This window comes from Ochotona curzoniae, unplaced genomic scaffold, assembly GCF_017591425.1.
Source record: "Ochotona curzoniae isolate NIBS_2020 unplaced genomic scaffold, NIBS_Ocur_1.0 scaffold_3223, whole genome shotgun sequence".
In the NCBI taxonomy this organism is placed as follows: domain Eukaryota; kingdom Metazoa; phylum Chordata; class Mammalia; order Lagomorpha; family Ochotonidae; genus Ochotona; species Ochotona curzoniae.
This window is the reverse complement of record NW_024467108.1, coordinates 4,464,291-4,481,308: the sequence shown is the minus strand read 5'-3', so window position 1 is coordinate 4,481,308 and position 17,018 is coordinate 4,464,291. Positions and strand designations below refer to the sequence as shown.

The 17,018-nt window shown below is 45.2% G+C and overlaps 1 protein-coding gene across 1 annotated transcript in view; it reads right to left on the bottom strand.

Moving 5' to 3' along the window:
• The window catches only part of RNF169 (ring finger protein 169), a 56,119-nt gene extending 40,140 nt beyond the window's left edge, over positions 1–15,979 (bottom strand). The window contains exon 1 of the mRNA XM_040964260.1: positions 15,487–15,979. Coding sequence (XP_040820194.1) covers positions 15,487–15,979 — 493 coding nt within the window. The remainder of the gene's footprint in view (positions 1–15,486) is intronic.
• Positions 15,980–17,018: the final 1,039 nt, after the last annotated feature.

The following is a 17,018-nucleotide window of genomic DNA, read 5'->3' as shown; positions in this document are numbered from 1 at the left end:
GGTATAAGCACAGAAGAGTTCAATGGATAAATATAATCTGATTTACAAGCAGAATCTTTAAAAATCAGAATAATTCCCATACATGAAAGTTATCAGCCTGGGATACACTGGTTTGGCTGTACTATAAAACCATCTCCACAGCAACACTACCCACTTCCTCTGGAAAACAAGCAAGAATAATCAGCACACGAGATTCTTTGCCTTTCAACTCTCCAGTACTCTTGCACTTATATTCTAATCTTTTAAAATAGACTTACGCAGTTAAAGCAGTTATAAAGGACAAAAGAACATTTTTTCTGCACTTCTCTGGCTCTCTACAAATCCACCCTTTCTAATCTTCTAGCTCAATACCTCATACCTAGTAAGAACTCTACAAATGTTTATTAAATGAATTATAAAACCTAGCACACAGGATATGGCACAAAGTCAGTCCCATAAATGCTGATTCAATCTCATCTGTCATATCCTACATAAACATGTTTATCATTTTCTTAGGTCAGAATAACTTGTGTTTAAGAGAATCACGTGAACTAGGAACCCAAAACAGTTCCACTGCATCTCAAGTACTACCGGACATAGGTCAGTGGTATCATGAAGCAACAGAACATGCCCAGCACATCCCTAAACTCAAAACACTTAGGTAATTAAACATAAATCTGACTCCAGGGATCAGAAGTAAAATCATATCTCTCTCACTAACCCTCATAATCAAAAAAGCCATATAATATTTATGCATTGAAAAAAAAAATCTGGCAAAAACATGCAATCAGTAGCAACGGCTACCTCAGAAGTTGATAAACAATGTATTTTACTTTCTTCATTGTGCCATTTACTGTTCAGTTTCTATACAGCCATTCCAATTTCTCTAAATCTATGCCTTGTTCCGTATAAATACATTTTGTATATCTACTGTTCTAACAAGCTTCTTAGCCTTCTTTCACAGAGGTGCCTGTCTCACTCATCTTTGTATCCTTAGCACCTAGCAGTGACTGGCACACAGTAGGAAAATTCTGAATTCCTAGAGGAAAATCATTTTTCCAGGCACCCAACAAATCTTTGGGAACTTCTACATGCCAGGCACTACAACATTATCTTCTCAAAACTCTACTCAAGGTCTCAGTACATCAGACCAAATCTCTTAATTACCAAAAGTTTGGTTTATGTTCCTATGTTGTATAAAACCCAGTTATTTATTTATCTCTCTTTCTCTCTCCCTCCCCCCTCTCTCTTTCTCTTGGCCAGCATGGTACCATAATAGGCTCATCCTCCACCTATGCTGTCAGCATCCCATATGAGCACCACTTGTGTCCCAGCTGCTCCACTTCTGATCCAGCTTCCTGCTATCGTGTGGCAATAAGCAGAGGATGGCTCCAGTCTTTGGGTCCCTGTACCCATGTGAGAGACCCACAAAAAAAGTTCTAGGCTCCTGTTCATTCCTAGGGAGTAGATCACTAGATGGAAAAATATCTCTCTCCCCTCTCTGTACATCTGCCTTTTAAATAAAGTTTTTAAGTTTAAGATTACTATGTATTATAGCTAATTTTTACTAATGATGTATCATGGAACTAGTACATACCAGAGTCTACCTAGCCAATAGCTTTCTTTTTTTTAATTGGAAAGGCAGATTTACAGAGAGAAGGAGACACAGAGAAACATTTTCCATTCACTGGTTCACTCCCCAAGTGCCCAAAATAGACAGAGCTGAGTTGATCCGAAGCCAGGAGGCAGGAACTTCTGGGTCTCCCACATGGATGCAGGATTCCAAGGCTCTCGGCCATTCTCTACTGCTTTCATAGGTGACAAGCAGGGAGCTGGATGGGAAGTAGAGCAGCCAAGAAACAAACCAGCATCCATATGGGATCCTGGCGGATATGAGGTGAGGAGTTAGCCACTAGATTATTGCGTTGGACACTAGCCAATAATTGTTTTTAATTTTTTTTTATTGAAAAGTCAGATATACAGAGAGGAAGATCTTTTGTCTAATGATTCATTCCCCAAGTGGCCGCAAGGGCTGGAGCTGCACTAATCCGAAGCCAGGAGCTCCAGGCATCTCTTAGGCGGGTGCAGGGTCCCAAGGCTTTGGGCCGTCCTTGACTGCTTTCCCAAGCCACAAGCAGGGAGCTGGAAAGGAAGCAAGGCTGCTGGGACACAAACTGGCACCCATATGGGATCCCAGTGCATGCAAGGTGAGGACTTTTAGCCACTATGCTACCATGCCGGGCCCTTCAGTAGCTTCTGAAAGAAATATATTTTTTCCTGTCACTTATGCCCAAATACACATAGAAAATGGAAATGATTCATTATGTTAATATCTATCCTTTTAAAAAACTGATGCTCTTTTTCTATTATTTTGAGTTCATTATACTGTTAAAATATCACCTTACATTGATTTTATCTGAATTTTGTAATAACGTTTTGAGGTTGTTACCATTACTCTCTCCACTTTATACAGGAACGCTAGGGTTCAGAGGAGCTAAACATTTCACCTAAGCTCAAAAACTTGGCAAAGTGAGTGAGGGAGCAGAATTTAAGCCAAGCAGTCTCAATACATAACTCATCGGGGGTTGGAAGGGGTAGAAACTGCATAGTCCAGAGCTTAACACAGCTTTGTAAAGTCAGATAGCAGCAAATCTGGTCATTTAACATTTACTGTTAAGCCTAAGTGCCATAGACTGTGCTAAATGCTTCCACAAACATCATTCCAAATGTTTCCTGGCCTTTTAGTATCCTCTTCTGTGAAATGCCTATTTAAATCCTTCATCATTTTTTAGTGTCTGTCACAGTGATTTTGAGTGTATTATACAGTTAGATAGTTAGTTAACCTTTGGTCAGTTATTTCACTGCAATACTCTATTCCAACTTGGGGTATGTCTCATTTATCTTTTATCATATGACAGCCTACTATGAAACATATAACCAGAAAATCATTGTCACATCAAAAATTTAATGTTTAATATTATCCAGCTAGTTCGAAACATTTTCATACAAGCCAGCACTGCAACACACAGCAGGTTAAGTTACACCTGCATTGCCAGCATCCCAAATTGAATCCTGGGTGCCGTACTTCCAATTCAGCTCCCTGCTAATATGACTAGGAAAACAGGAAATGTTTCAAGTAATTGGACCCTGCACCCAGGTAAGAGACACAGATGAAGCTTCTAGCTCCTGGAGCCAGTTGACCCAACTTCAGGGCTGCAGCCATTAGACCTTTCAAACAAACATTTTTTTTTAATTTATTATTATTATTGGAAAGTCAGATACACAGAAAGGAGGAGACAGAGAGGTGGATCTTCCATCCACTGATTCACTCCCCAAGTGGCTGCAATGAGCCGATCCAAAGCCAGGAGCTTGTTCCAGGTCTCCCACAGAGGTGCAGGGTACCAAGGCTTTGGGCCGTCCTCTACTGCTTTTGCAGGCACAAGCAGGGAGCAGGATGGGAAGCAGGGCTCCCAGGATTAGAACTGGTGCCCACATGGGATTCAGGTGAATGCAGGGCAAGGATTTTAGCTACTTGGCTACATCAGGCCCCACTGTTATTTATCTAAATGAAAAAGCCATTTGGTTTGCCTACATATTATCTTGAACTTTTTTTTTTAAGAAAAAAATAAAAAATGGACTGGATGCAGGACAAATTGGAAGTCTCCAGTTTTTAAATTTTTATATATTGATTTGCAGTATAGAGAGAGGGAGGGAAGCGAGGAGAAAAAACAAAGTGAAAGAGGGAGGGAGAGGAGAGAATGAGAAAGAAATAATCTCTTGTCTACTGGTTCACTAACTTGAGCACCCTCAAGAGCCAGCACTCAGCTCTGGGCCAAACCAAAGTTCAGAGCCAGGAACTCAAAACCCAGATTTTGGGCCCGGCAGCGTGGCCTAGCAGCTAAAGTCCTCACCTTGAACGCACTAGGATCTCATATGGGCGCCAGTTCTAATCCCGGCAGCTCCACTTCCCATCCAGCTCCCTGCATGTAGCCTGGGAAAGCAGTCGAGGATGGCCCAAAGCCTTGGGACCCTGTACCCATGTGGGAGACCTGGAGGAAGGTCCTGGCTCCTGGCTTCGGATCGGCTACAGTCACTTGGGGAGTGAATCATCGGATGGAAGATCTTCCTCTCTGTCTCTCTTCCTCTCTGTATATCTGACTTTCCAATCAATAAATAAATCCTTAAAAAAAAAAAACAGGTTTCTCTTGTGGGTGGCAGGCACCCCCCACCCATCCGCACACACAGTACATGTAGCAGAAAATACACCATCAGAAGCAGGGCCAGGACTCAAAACTCACGCATTTTGATATGAACTACGGTATCCACAAGCAGCACCTTAATGTCTAGGCCAATAGCCCACTCTGTCCATTATGAATTTTTAATTTCATTTTGTTGAAGTCACATAATACGGTTTTCACAGGTGCTTTTCAATCCATGATGTGGTTATATAACAGCAAATGCCATAAGCTGCAAATGTAGCACTCACCTAACCTACGGGACAGCACAGCTTAGCCATGCAGCACACTGCTGAGGATCATCAGTTGGCTAGCCTTGAGATATCAGCTTGCTGTGATGCCCGACACCACAAGAAGACAGGTCACAAAGTCCAATATGGGAAAAGTTCAAAATGTGAACTATAGTTTCTACTGAATGTGTATGGCTTGTGCATCAGTGTAAAGTCAAAACTGTCACCAGACCATCATGAAAGACTTTACAATTAGCTTTCATATCTGCTGAAACTTTAGGTCTGATTATAAATCTAGCAATTTCTATAAATGCTTATTATGTTTCATGCTTTTTTCTCAATTTGAGAGGAGTATGGTTTTATATGTTTGCAGTAAATCAAGTCATACATTGTATTTTTTTTAGTGGTTACCTTTAAACTTATCATGATCAACAACTCAAATCTTAAAGTTAATATCTCTATCCTCCTACCGTACTATATGTGGAACCTTAGAAACTTTTTAACATGACCACTTTCCTTCCTAACTTACCTAGTATTTTATTTATTTATTGACTTACTTGAAAGATAGAGCATCAGACAAGCAGACAGATCTTCCACCCCCTGAATCACTTCCCAAATGACTGCAATGGCCAGGGCTGGGTCAAGCCAAAGCCAGAAGCCTAGAAGTTTATCCAGATTTCCCACATTGGTGGCAGGGACCCAAGTACTTGGACTGACATTCACTACTTTCCCAGGCTCAATATCAGGGAGTGGGATAGGAAGTGGAGCAACCAGGACTCAAAGAGTTGCCCAACTGCGATCCCAGGGTCGCAAGCAGTGGCCTAATGCACTGTACCACCCAGATTCAGTCTAGTAGTTCAGTTCCACATTGGTGCCAGACCCTCCACAAACAGTTGCAAGTACTTCTGTTCTGCAGTCAGTGCTGTCTTAATTCATCTCCTGGTTTCTCTCCTTGCCATGACTTCTTACAGCCTACTTTCTGCCCTAAATTACCTTTCTTTTTTCTTGCAACACATTCTCCACATTTTTGTTTGCAAATACTTTTATCTGCCCTCCACTCTTGAAGTGTTTCACATTCAGCTCTCTCCCAATACCTTGAAGATATATTTGCTTCTGGACACTGCTGCTGATGAAGAGACACCCGTTCTGACTGCTGCCCCTTGCCTATTTACAACTGCCTCTGGTATTCAGCAGTGTCACCGCTACGCGGTAGTTGCAAGGGTTTCGCTGTTCTAAATTTTTGCTAGGATGTAGTGAGTCTTACACTTAAGGATTCCTGTTTTAGTTCTGAAAGACTCATCACTTCTTCCAATTTCATATCGCCCTCATTTTATCTATTTTCCTTCCAAATTAGATGTTGAGCTCTCTTATCTCTCCTTTTCATTTCCCTTCACCTTTTTCATATTTCTCCTCTTCAGCTGCTTTGTAGCCTCAGAAATTTCTTCATATTATCTCCCATATATCTTCATCTGTGCCAACTAATAATTTGCTACACTTTTTTGCTCATTATTTTTCTTTAAAGATCTTATTTATTGATTGGCAAGTCAGATATACAGAGAGGAAGATCTTCCGTCCAATGATTCACTCCCCAAGTGTCTGCAACAGTCGATGCTATGCCGATCCTAAGCCAAGAGCCAGGAACTACTTCCGGGTCTCCCACATGGGTGCAGGGTCCCAAGGCTTTAGGCCATCCTCGACTGGTTTCCCAGGCCACAAGCAGGAAGCTGGATGGGAAGTGGAGCTGCCAGGATTAGAACTGGCGCCCATATGGGATCCCGGGCGCGTTCAAGGCGAGGACTTTAGTTGCTAGGCCATGCCGCCCGGCCCTTGCTCATTATATTTAAAAAAAAAAATCGCATGTCTTATTCTGTGTGTATATAGATATAGATATATATGTGCAGTTATATCTATTGGTATGTGCATTCATTCTTTAATGTTTTTAGTCACTAAAATATGCTAATATAAGTTATTCTTCACACTGCCATTCTACTATCCCAGTTTTTGTAGCTGTGATATTCCTGCTTATTTGCTGGCTTTCATTTGTGACAGAAAGTCTTACCCTGATACACTGCCATTTTTAAGTTCCTATCCAGTCAGGCTTGTTCAGTTATAATCCCTGTGGTATGAAGTACGTGAGCCTTGGTCTTGTTCTTCCTTGCTCTAAAGGACCTAGCATCACTAGCTTAGAGTCAGTTCATAGATACATTCCTCAACATGAGACTACCTGAACCATATAAACTCAAACCTCAAACATGAGAAAAAACATGAGACTTCAAAAAGCTCATGGAAAAATAGAATTTTTTTTGTGCAAAAAGATTTAAAATTATGCATTTTTTCTAATAGTTTCCACTAACTTTTTGAAGTACACTTACATATCTTATGCTTTAATTTCTCAGGAAAGCTTTTTTCTATTTCCTCTTTGCATTGAACCAGGCAAATCAACACAAAATCTATTGCTACCTCTGCAATGGAGGAACATATTTTCCTTTCTCACCCTTTCACCCAGAATGCAGCACATCAAGGATTCCAGCTTGACTCATTAGTCTTGGTCCTGGTTCCTTGTGCACAAGGTTAAAATTCAAATCTCCTAGAAACAGAAAACAAGAAGTAACCCCTCACTTCACCCTTTCACCCTGGTACAGGATAACACATCAGAGATTCAAGGGCTTACAGTTTTTGGGTTATAGTTCCATTTTTGTTTCTGCAACATGGGAAATTTCCTCATCTTTCCTCCAAGTTTAGGAACACACTGAAAAGAACTGTTCCTCTATTTTATCCAGTTTTTATGTAGCAGAGTTTTCAGCTTATCTTAGCATCTTACTAACAGAATGTGGACTCTTCAATCACTTACTGCATTACCTGCATGGGCATGAGCTCTCCCAAGGGCTAAGATGAGCTCCTCTTTGAACCTCTTCAGTAGATCCTCCTTAGTATGACGTGTGAAGCCCACTAGGATCAAATACCTGTTTATGCAACCCCACATGCACTATTGTGCTCTAACCATTTCTATCTACAATTCCTAGAACTTTCCTTGTTGTTGCATGCTCCTAGGCCTTTTAGTGTTCTGACTTCTCAGAGCTGGTGTCTGGCTAGTGGTTAGATGCCTACACCCCAGTACAAACTGTTGGATTCCAGTCTCAGCTCTGGCTCTCGATTCCAGCTTCCTGCTGGATTTGCACACCATGGTTCTGGACTTTAAGGTCTGCCAAGAAGCTGGCAAAGTGGCTGGCATCATGTCGCAGTGGATAAGCTGCCACTTGTGATGTCAGCATCCCATAGTGGAGTGATGGTTAGAGTACTGGCTGCTCTACTTCCAACCCAGCTCCTGCTACTGTGTCTGGAGAACGCAGAGGGTGGATGAGAACCCAAGTGCAGACTTTAGAAGGAAATATGGCTCAAATAACTGGGTTCCTGCCACCCAAGTGAGAGACCAGGACTAAATTCCTAGTTTTGAGCTTTAATGCCCCACTCCCAGCTATTTAGGCATTTGGGGACTGAACCTACAAATGGGGGCTCTTTCTCTCAAATATATTTTTTAAATGTACCAAGTTCCTTCTCCAGTCTATTCTGCCCTCTTCCACTTATCGAATACTTAAGGTCTATCACTGGAGTGATTTCTGAGTCATCCAAGCCAGGTTCTCTTCATTGTGCAAATATCTACCTTTTATTGAGCTAGTTATATTTCAAGCATTATAATAACTTAGTCTTAACAACCTTACAATTCTGTTACCCCCATTTTTCCAAATGAGGAAACAAAGAGAAGCAAATTTATCCAATAGCACACAGCTACAAGTGAAGAAGTGGGAACTGGAACCCAAGCACTCTTTATCTTTTCCTCTATTAACCCTACAAATACATACCACACTGCCTGGTACAGCTGCTAATGCATTTGCTATACTACATTTCAGTTGCTTGTTCTCATACCAATCTCCCAATTACACTTTGCAGCTGAGATGGAATCAAGCCTCGTCTTTCTCAGTGGGTCCAGTGCTTAGCACAAAGACAGATGGTGACTACAGAAATAATGGAAGGTAGCTCACACCCCCATTCCCACCCTACACCACTGCTTTAGTCCAGCATCTCTTCCATCTTTTATCCAAACTACTAAAATAATCCTCTGATTGGACTTCTTCCCTCAACCAACACGTTTCTTTCTACAGCACATCATGCCAGTGTCATTCTACCATGAGTGTCTACAGCATGAAGGCCAAAGTGCTTTTCAGCATAATGCCCTTTGTGACTCGACTTCTACAGTCTCTTCTCAACTGCCACTACTCCAGTCCCATACTCCACCCACATAACTTCCTGCCAGCCAAAATGCCTGAAAATGCCAAATATCTTCATTCCCTTGTACACTCAGGCTCCTCTGTTTGGAATGGCCATTCCCTCCTCTCTTACCTGGTTAACCACTCTTTCTTCAATACACAGTTAAATGCCTTCCTCCAGTTTCCTCCAGACTGTTAACCCATTCCCATACTCTGTTGACATTATGCATTTACACGTGTACCATTAAAATGTGTGTTTCTCCAACCAGATGGTGGGGTTTTACAGAACAGGGACCATGCCTTACTCACTTTTTATTAAATTCATTTTATACTGTGTGTGGCCTCACCAAATGCTGAATTAGTGGGAAGAAATTTAACAATATCCTATATTATATCCTGAAGCAAATAAAGAATATAAATTAATTCAAGGTGGACAACTCTTCCAAGATGAACTGAAAATTAGACAAGCAATGGCAATACAAATGTACAGAAATACCTCCTGCATTCCTGCAGCTTAGTCCTCAATTCTAAACAGCAGCAAGTTCTTCCATGGTAATTATTTTCCAGTTGGTAGAATACACAGTGAAGTAACCTCATCCTGAGTTGTGAAATGTTTCCTGTATTAGTGTAACACACAAGGACACTCAAATTCTGGAACATGACATTAAGAATAAAAGGTCGGTGGGCCCGGCGCGGTGGCGCAAGTGGTTAAAGGTCCTCGCCTTGCACGCCCGGGATCCCATATGGCCGCCGGTTCTTATCCCGGCAGCCCCGCTTCCCTTCCAGCTCCCTGCCTGTGGCCTGGGAAAGCAGTCGAGGACGGCCCAAAGCTTTGGGAACCTGCGCCCACGTGGGAGACCCAGAAGAGGCTCCTGGCTTCGGATCGGCATAGTATCGGCCCGTTGCGCTCACTTGGGGAGTGAATCATCGGACGGAAGATCTTCCTCTCTGTCTCTCCTCTCTGTATATCCGCCTTTCCAATAAAAAAATAATAAAAATAAATCTTTAAAAAAAAAAAAAAAAGAATAAAAGGTCGGGTCATTTTATACATTTTACAACAAATCCCTATAGACCAGGAAAATTCCTGTCCTTTTATACTTTAATCACATGGTTTCATTAATCATTGGTCCTTAAAGGCAATTTAGGTTACACACACAGCAAACATTGTCTGCTGAGTAGTAAACCAGAACTACTTGCCATCCACAGAAAGGGGACATTTCTTCAATGTAGTTTAATTCTAAGAGAATAATGATGTGGGGGTAATATAATAGGAAGTAACAAGGCACTATTCAGTTTTTTGATCTGCTCATTTTCTAGGGTGCACTTTTAAAACCACAAATAGAAAAAAGTTTAAATCGTCAATTTAAAAAGTATCAGCACATTATTCAGCTTTTCTCTTCAATCATCAGTCATGATAAAAAAAAAAAGAAGAGCCATATAAAAAGGTCTTGCTTCAAGTTCAAAGGTAATATAATTTAGAATAATCATTCTTGATTTCCAATTGAAAGATTAAATGAACTCTTAAAAATGCATTAACCATTTTCAATAAGGCGTATGTGCAGCTGTTGTATCTGTGCTTACGTAATAATTTTTAAAAATCAGTGGACCAGGACTGTCTCTAGATTTAGAATATTTGTACAATGTTTCCCGAGGACCTAGAACAGTGCCTGGCCCCAAGCGACTGCTGACAAGGGTCCAAGCACTTCATGTGGCAGTACACACAGCAGCTGCAGATCCCTGAAGAACCTGAAGTCAAGGTCAGAGATCACCACCTGATATGATCACTGGCACAGCCTCAAAGTACAGCTTCACAGATCAACCAGAGCAGCTGATATCTACTCAAAGGCAAATGCACACAAGAATTAAATGAAACACAATACAGGGGCCTAAAAAGAAAGTTGGCCAAGAAGTTGGTAAAGGGGTCAGTGTCGGCATATAGGGGTCTAAGCCTCTGCTGGCGATGCTGGCATCACATATCAGAGCACCAGATCAAACCCTGGCTGCCTGGCTTTAGATCCAGCTCCCTCCAATGTGCCAGGGAAGGTGGGAGATGATGATGGCCCAAGTATCTGGGCCCCCAACACCCACGTAGAAGACCAGGACGGAGTTCCTGGATCCTGGCTTTAGCCTGGGCCAGCTCTAGCTATTGGAACTATTTAGAGTGTGAGCCAATGGACACAAGATCTCTGTCTCTTCCTATCTGATTCTCTGCCTTTCAAATAAATTAGAAAAAAAAAATTAAAGCTGGCAATAAAAATTCAACAGCACAACAAAATTTTCCAAACATAAAATCTTGTTCTTTTCTCATAGATAATTCCAAGAGACACCAAGTTTCAATACAATTATTTCAAATTTATGAATTCCACTTACATGTACATTTACTACAAGTTTACTTCTAGTATTATAAAGCAGTCCAGCGTCTCTTTTAAAAATTTCTTTACGCCAAAAGAATAACATTAAGTGATATCTCTGTCAATAAAGTCATCATTTCTTTCGCTGTTTCTCACTCTTAAAAAGACAAATACGGCCACAGCATCCAACCAGCACACGTGAGAACCAGGAAGGGGGAGCAGAGCCAATAGGGGAATAAGGAGTGATTCCCTTGTTGGATAGCTACTCCCACTGGAGAGCATGAGTTGGGACCAAACTAGGTAGGGCTGCAGCACCTGTGCACCTCATATGGACCAGATCAGGGAAGAGCCAGGAAGGGCGGGCTATTCCTACTAGTATCAACAAACGTTGGTACTAGCGGCCATTACTGCAAGTCCAACCACAGGGCCACCTGGAGAGAGCACAAACCGAGAGTGCCAGTGACCTGGAAGGGAAATAGTGGGCTCCCCCCTCTTGGATTAACACTCCCATGGGAGGGCAAAACAACAACTACGACAGGGGCTGGGGTGGCTAGACAGAAAGGCACTCAACAACATCTGTGAGGGCTAGACAGTTGAGCTGGTTGGATGGAACTAAGCTCCAATACCCCTTGACACTTACGAGAGCCCAATGGGATATGAGGAAGACTAAACTAGGCTGCTACACATGCTAGCAAATCAGGGCAGGGGCGGGCCAGGTGAGGGTTATTGGGGATCGCTCCCACTAGGCTACAGCTTCCAGTGTTTGATGCGATGGCTGAGTAAGCGACGAGTAGAACCAGGACGGACTACAACACCCATTGATTCCAGTGGAAGTCGAGGCTCAAGACGGAACCAAACCAGCAACTGCAACCTTCAGCTGAACGAGGATCAGAGAAAGTCTCCCAAAGAAGCCGTTAAACTTATCTGGACTATAAGATGCTGGACTCTATGCTTGGTATACGCTTGCAATGAAAAATCTCAACTGAACTTGAACTGTGGTTATGCAACAAGGTGGAGGAGGGTTGGGGGAGGGGTGGGGGAGGAGTGGGGGGAATCCCAGTACCTATATAATGGTGTCACATAATACAATGTAATTAGTAAAATTAAAAAAAAAAAAACACAAATATGGGTCCAGCACGATGGCTCAATAGCTAAATCCTAACCTTGCAAGTGCATGGGATCCATACGGGTACAAGTTCATGCCCCAGCTACTCCACTTCCCATCCAGCTTCCTGCTTGTGGCCTGGGAAAGTAGTGGAGGACGGCCCAAAGCCTTGGGACCCTGCACCCATGTGGGAGACCTAGAAGCTCCTGGTTCCTGGCTTTGGATCAGCTCAGCTCTGGCTGTTGCAGCCAGTGGACAGATCTTTTTCCCTCCTTCTCTCCATAAATCTGATCTGCCTTTCCGATACAAAATCTTAAAAACACACAAATATTTATGAAAATGGTGGTTTTTAACTTTCTTATTAAAAATTCATTCTGAGCATTTCATTGTGAGTTAGACTTTCTGCAAAGATTGCCCTTTCAGCTCTTCCTCATCTGCCACTAACACAGGTTGGAAGCCTTCAACAGAGAACTCCTTTCCCGTCCTGGGTCTCACTTTTCTCTTCTGGAGAATGAGGGACATAAATGAAAACACCAGTTCACAAACTATTTTTTCCATGGCTGATCTCTACATAAAAACACACATACACACATAATAATTTTAAACAAAATCATTTGTAATAGTGATGGACAGGAATTAACAGGTGGGTATTTTGAGAAGTTCATGGAAAATGAAAATAAAAGGTAAGATTAGGAATGGGAGTTATGACTCTCAGTTAAGATGCTCACATCGGAAAGTGAAGTGCTTAGGTTTGAATCCCTGCTCTGCTAAGTCCAGCTTCCTGCTATTGTGCATACTGGAAGGCAGCAGCTGATGGCTCAAGTACTTGGGTCTCTGCCAACCATAGGTCCTACTTGAATTCAGTTCCCAGCTCTCAGTTTGGGCTGGCCCAGCACAGCTGTTGTAGGCATCTGCAGATGGATGTTGTCTCTGTCACTCAAACTATTTTTTTTTTTACAGATTTATTTATTGGAAAGTCAGATATACAGAGAGGAAGAGAGACAGAGAGGAAGATCTTCCATCCGATGATTCACTCCCCAAGTGAGCGCAATGGCCGATGCTATGCCGATCCAAAGACAGGATCCAGGAACTTCTTCTGGGTCTCCCACACAGGTGCAGGGTCCCAAGGCTTAGGGCCATCCTCGACTGCTTTCCCAGGCCACAAGCAGGGAGCTGGATGGGAAGTGGAGCTGCTGGGATTGGAACCGGCACCCTTATGGGATCCTGGGCTCAAGGCAAGGACTTTAGCCACTAGGCCACGGTGCCGGGCCCTCAAACAATTTTTAAAAGAATTTTAGGAGCAGGTATCATGGTGGATGGAGTGAACCCAGCACTCTGAGGTGCAGGTTCAAGTCCCAGCTGCTCCATTCCCAATCCAGCTCCCTACTATTATGCCTGGGAAAAGCATCAAAAGACAACCCAAGTACTTGGGCCCCTAGCACCCATATGGGAAACTAGATGAAGCTTTTGGCTCTGGCCTGGTCCAGTTCTGGCTTCACAGCCATCTGAGGAGTGTACCAGCAAGCAGATGGAAGATCTCCCTGTGACCTTCAAGTTAAAAAAAAAAAATGAGTTCTCATGAAAAAAGCTAATTTTGGTGCAAAAATCATTAATTCCATGCAAATTTTTCTCAATGTACCTTTCGCAAACTTTTTGAAGCAGTCTCATATTTGTCTGAATCATGTACCTTATTAAAATTCTTTATATAAAATACTATCTGTACCTTTCAATAATTCAATCTGTTGAAGCAAAGAGATACTTTACGAATCCTACTGTCATTATTTTCCTACTCTACAATTCCTTGACTAAATAAGCATGTATCTGTATAAATTCAACAAGAACACGGATGGGTTCGTCCTGGTCCTCAGTTAAGTTACTGTTGGACACTAAACTCAATAGTGTCACCTCGAGATTATCTTCCCACATCACTGATAACATTTTATGACCAAAAAAGTCTCCAGGGGAAAAACAACCCAAGCCATTCTCTCCCCTCCTGGTGGTTCAAATTTCAGACCTAATATTTCGAGATGGCCTCTGGGGTTAGGAAAGAAAACTTTCGCTCCTGTTTGACTAAGTAACCAATAGTATCAGATAAGAGAACTAGTTTTGTATACCGATTATAATCTCAGACATGGAAATAAGTTAAACAGCATTTCAATGTATCACATAGCATCCACCAAGCAGACACATTTGATATCTTCCTTCCTCTCTGATTTGAGCAGCAGTCAGACAGGACCCAAGCTTGAAAAGAGTAGGAAGGAATAGAGCAAGAAGCAGATGCCCTCAGCCCGAGAAAAAAAAGCAAGGTATCCTAAGACAGTGGTAGGGGCAGACTGCACTCTGGAATCTGCAGTTTCTGGAGATTGCATTTTCCCACATAAACAACGTCTTCTTTACCCCCAATGAAAACAACACATGGCAGAATTCCCAACAGAAAGGGGGGGGGGGAGCCTTTTTGGATTTCTTTTTTAAAAATGTTTTAGGTGAGCATTAAGATGGGGGCGGGGAGCTGTAGATGCTGTGCTGACTGGGTGAGTCCTGAAAAGCATCTAGTCCTAACACATTCACTCCGGGTTGTGAAACGGGCGGCTCGGCACCACGCCGCCGGTGGTTAAGAAAGGCAAACAAGTTGAAGGCAAGGGTCCCGGGACAGCCTTGCCAGGACGATAGCGGAAATCCACACTGCGAATCAAGAGAAGTGGCCAACGACTAAAGTCCACGTCCAAAACTTCTCATCCGTGTCTCCCCCACACCCCAGCCCCAGCTTTCCCATCGCGCACCACAGGGGCGTCTCATCCCACCCCCAACCTCCCACCCTAAACTGCATGAAAAAAAAAAAAAACCGCACACGTGAGCTCATTTTCCCAACCCACTAATCTCCCTTCACCGCCTCCAATTGCAGCAGCCGCCCCCACACCTCCACTCCCCATGCCCCCCGGCACCCCGGACGACCACCTCACGTCACACCCCTGTCCGCCCACATCCAGGCCCGGGAGCCACATCTCGCCCACACAATACGACCCCTAAGCAGCACGGCGACCCCAGCGCCTCTCTGCCGCGCCGGGCCCCTCCTCTGCCACTCACGAATCCCGACCTGCCCCGAACTTGTCCCAAGAATTCCGTCTCCCCAGCAAACTTCCGACTCGCGTCGACAGCGGGGTCCCCCGCTCTCCGCCCCCTCCAAATGCAACGGCCCCAACTCGGCTCCCAAGTTCCAACCTCCCCAGCCCCGACAGCGGACACACACCCCGACACCGCCGCACCAGCACCCCCCTCTCCCTCCCGCCGCCCCCGCGAGCCGGCCGGGAAGAGGGTCCCCACCTGGTTCCGCGGGCGCGGCGCGCGACTCGGGCTCCGGCCTGGGCCTCGCCGCGGCCGCGCCCCCGTCCCGGCGCGGGCGGCAGCGCTCGGGCTGGCCGCGGCGGGCGCGCTCGCCCGGCCCCTCAGCGGCGGCGGCGGCGGCCGGGGCGTCGTCGCGGGCCCGACGGCGGCTCCAGGCCGGGCCGCGGGCGCGGCAGCGCGGACAGCCCGGGCCCGCGGCGTCGGCGGCGCGCTGGGCGCAGCCTCGGCACAGCGAGTGGCCGCACGGCAGGGCCGCCGCTTCGCCCGGGCTCTCCAGGCAGCCGGCGCAGCCCGCGGGCGGCGGCACGGGCGGCACCGGCGGCATCACCAGCAGCGCAGGCCCAGGCGCCGGGCCCGCGGCCCCGGGCTTGGCGGCCGCCGTCTCGTCACAGCGGCCCCGCCGGCCTCGCCGCCCCAGAGCGGCCGCGGCCGCCGCGGAAGCAGCCCGCGTACTCGGGCCCGCCGCCGCCATCTTGTTTCCCGTTGGAAGGGAGAGTCCGTTGCGAGGGAGAAGAGGCGCGGGCGGGGCCCTGCGCGGCAGCCATGGCATCTGCATATTCATGATGGGGCGGGGCCGTCGGAGCCCAGGGCCGGTTCTTGGGACCCGATTGGCGGAGAGGGGCATCGTTAATATTCATTAGCTGTTCTGTCTAAAGCGGGTGCTCAGTCTCGCCCTTACAGGTGCTTCTTATGGAGCCAGGTGAGGCTGCGAGCCCAGAAGGTTCTCATTTGGAAATTCTGAACGACCGTAAACCTTAATTGCAAATTCTGAACAACCGTAAACCTTAATTGCAAAATGATTACACTCATCCCGCAGTACCCTGATACCTGCCTTTGATGCACCGGCGTGTGCCTTCCTGAGGATTCTGTTCTCCCAGCCCCTAGGTTCCTTCGCTGCACCCTCCTCTGGTTTGGAGCTCAGAGGTGGATGGTCCCCTCGGCTCCTCCGGTCGTCTCACTGGGCCCACCCCCTGTCCATCTTGGTTATCTGAAGTCTCCAGGTGACACCTGCAGCCCAGATGCCTGGTGGGGACACTCTCTTGGGTGTCTATAAGTCACTGTCTTCAACCCTTCTTACAGAACAACTCTCATTTCCCTTGTTCTTTTCGCTTACAAAAAAATAAATAACTATTCCAACCCGGCACGGTAGCCTAGCGGCTAAAGTCCTCACCTAGCACATGCTGGGATCCCATATGGTCACCAGTTCTAATCCTGGCAGCCCCACTTCCCATCCAGCTCCCTGCTTGTGGCCTGGGAAAGCAGTCGAGGACTGCCCAAAGCCTTGGGATCCTGCATCCACATGTGGGAGACCTGAAAGCTCCTGGCTCCTGGCTTCGGATTGGCTCTGCTCTGGCCAATGCAGCTGCTTGGAGAGTGAACCATTAGATGGAAGATCTTTTTCTGTCTCTCCTCTCTGTAAATATGACTTCCCAATAAAAATAAATATTTTTTCAAAACAATTATTCGAAAAGCAGAGTTACAGAGAGGAAGAAAGAGAGATACAGATTGGT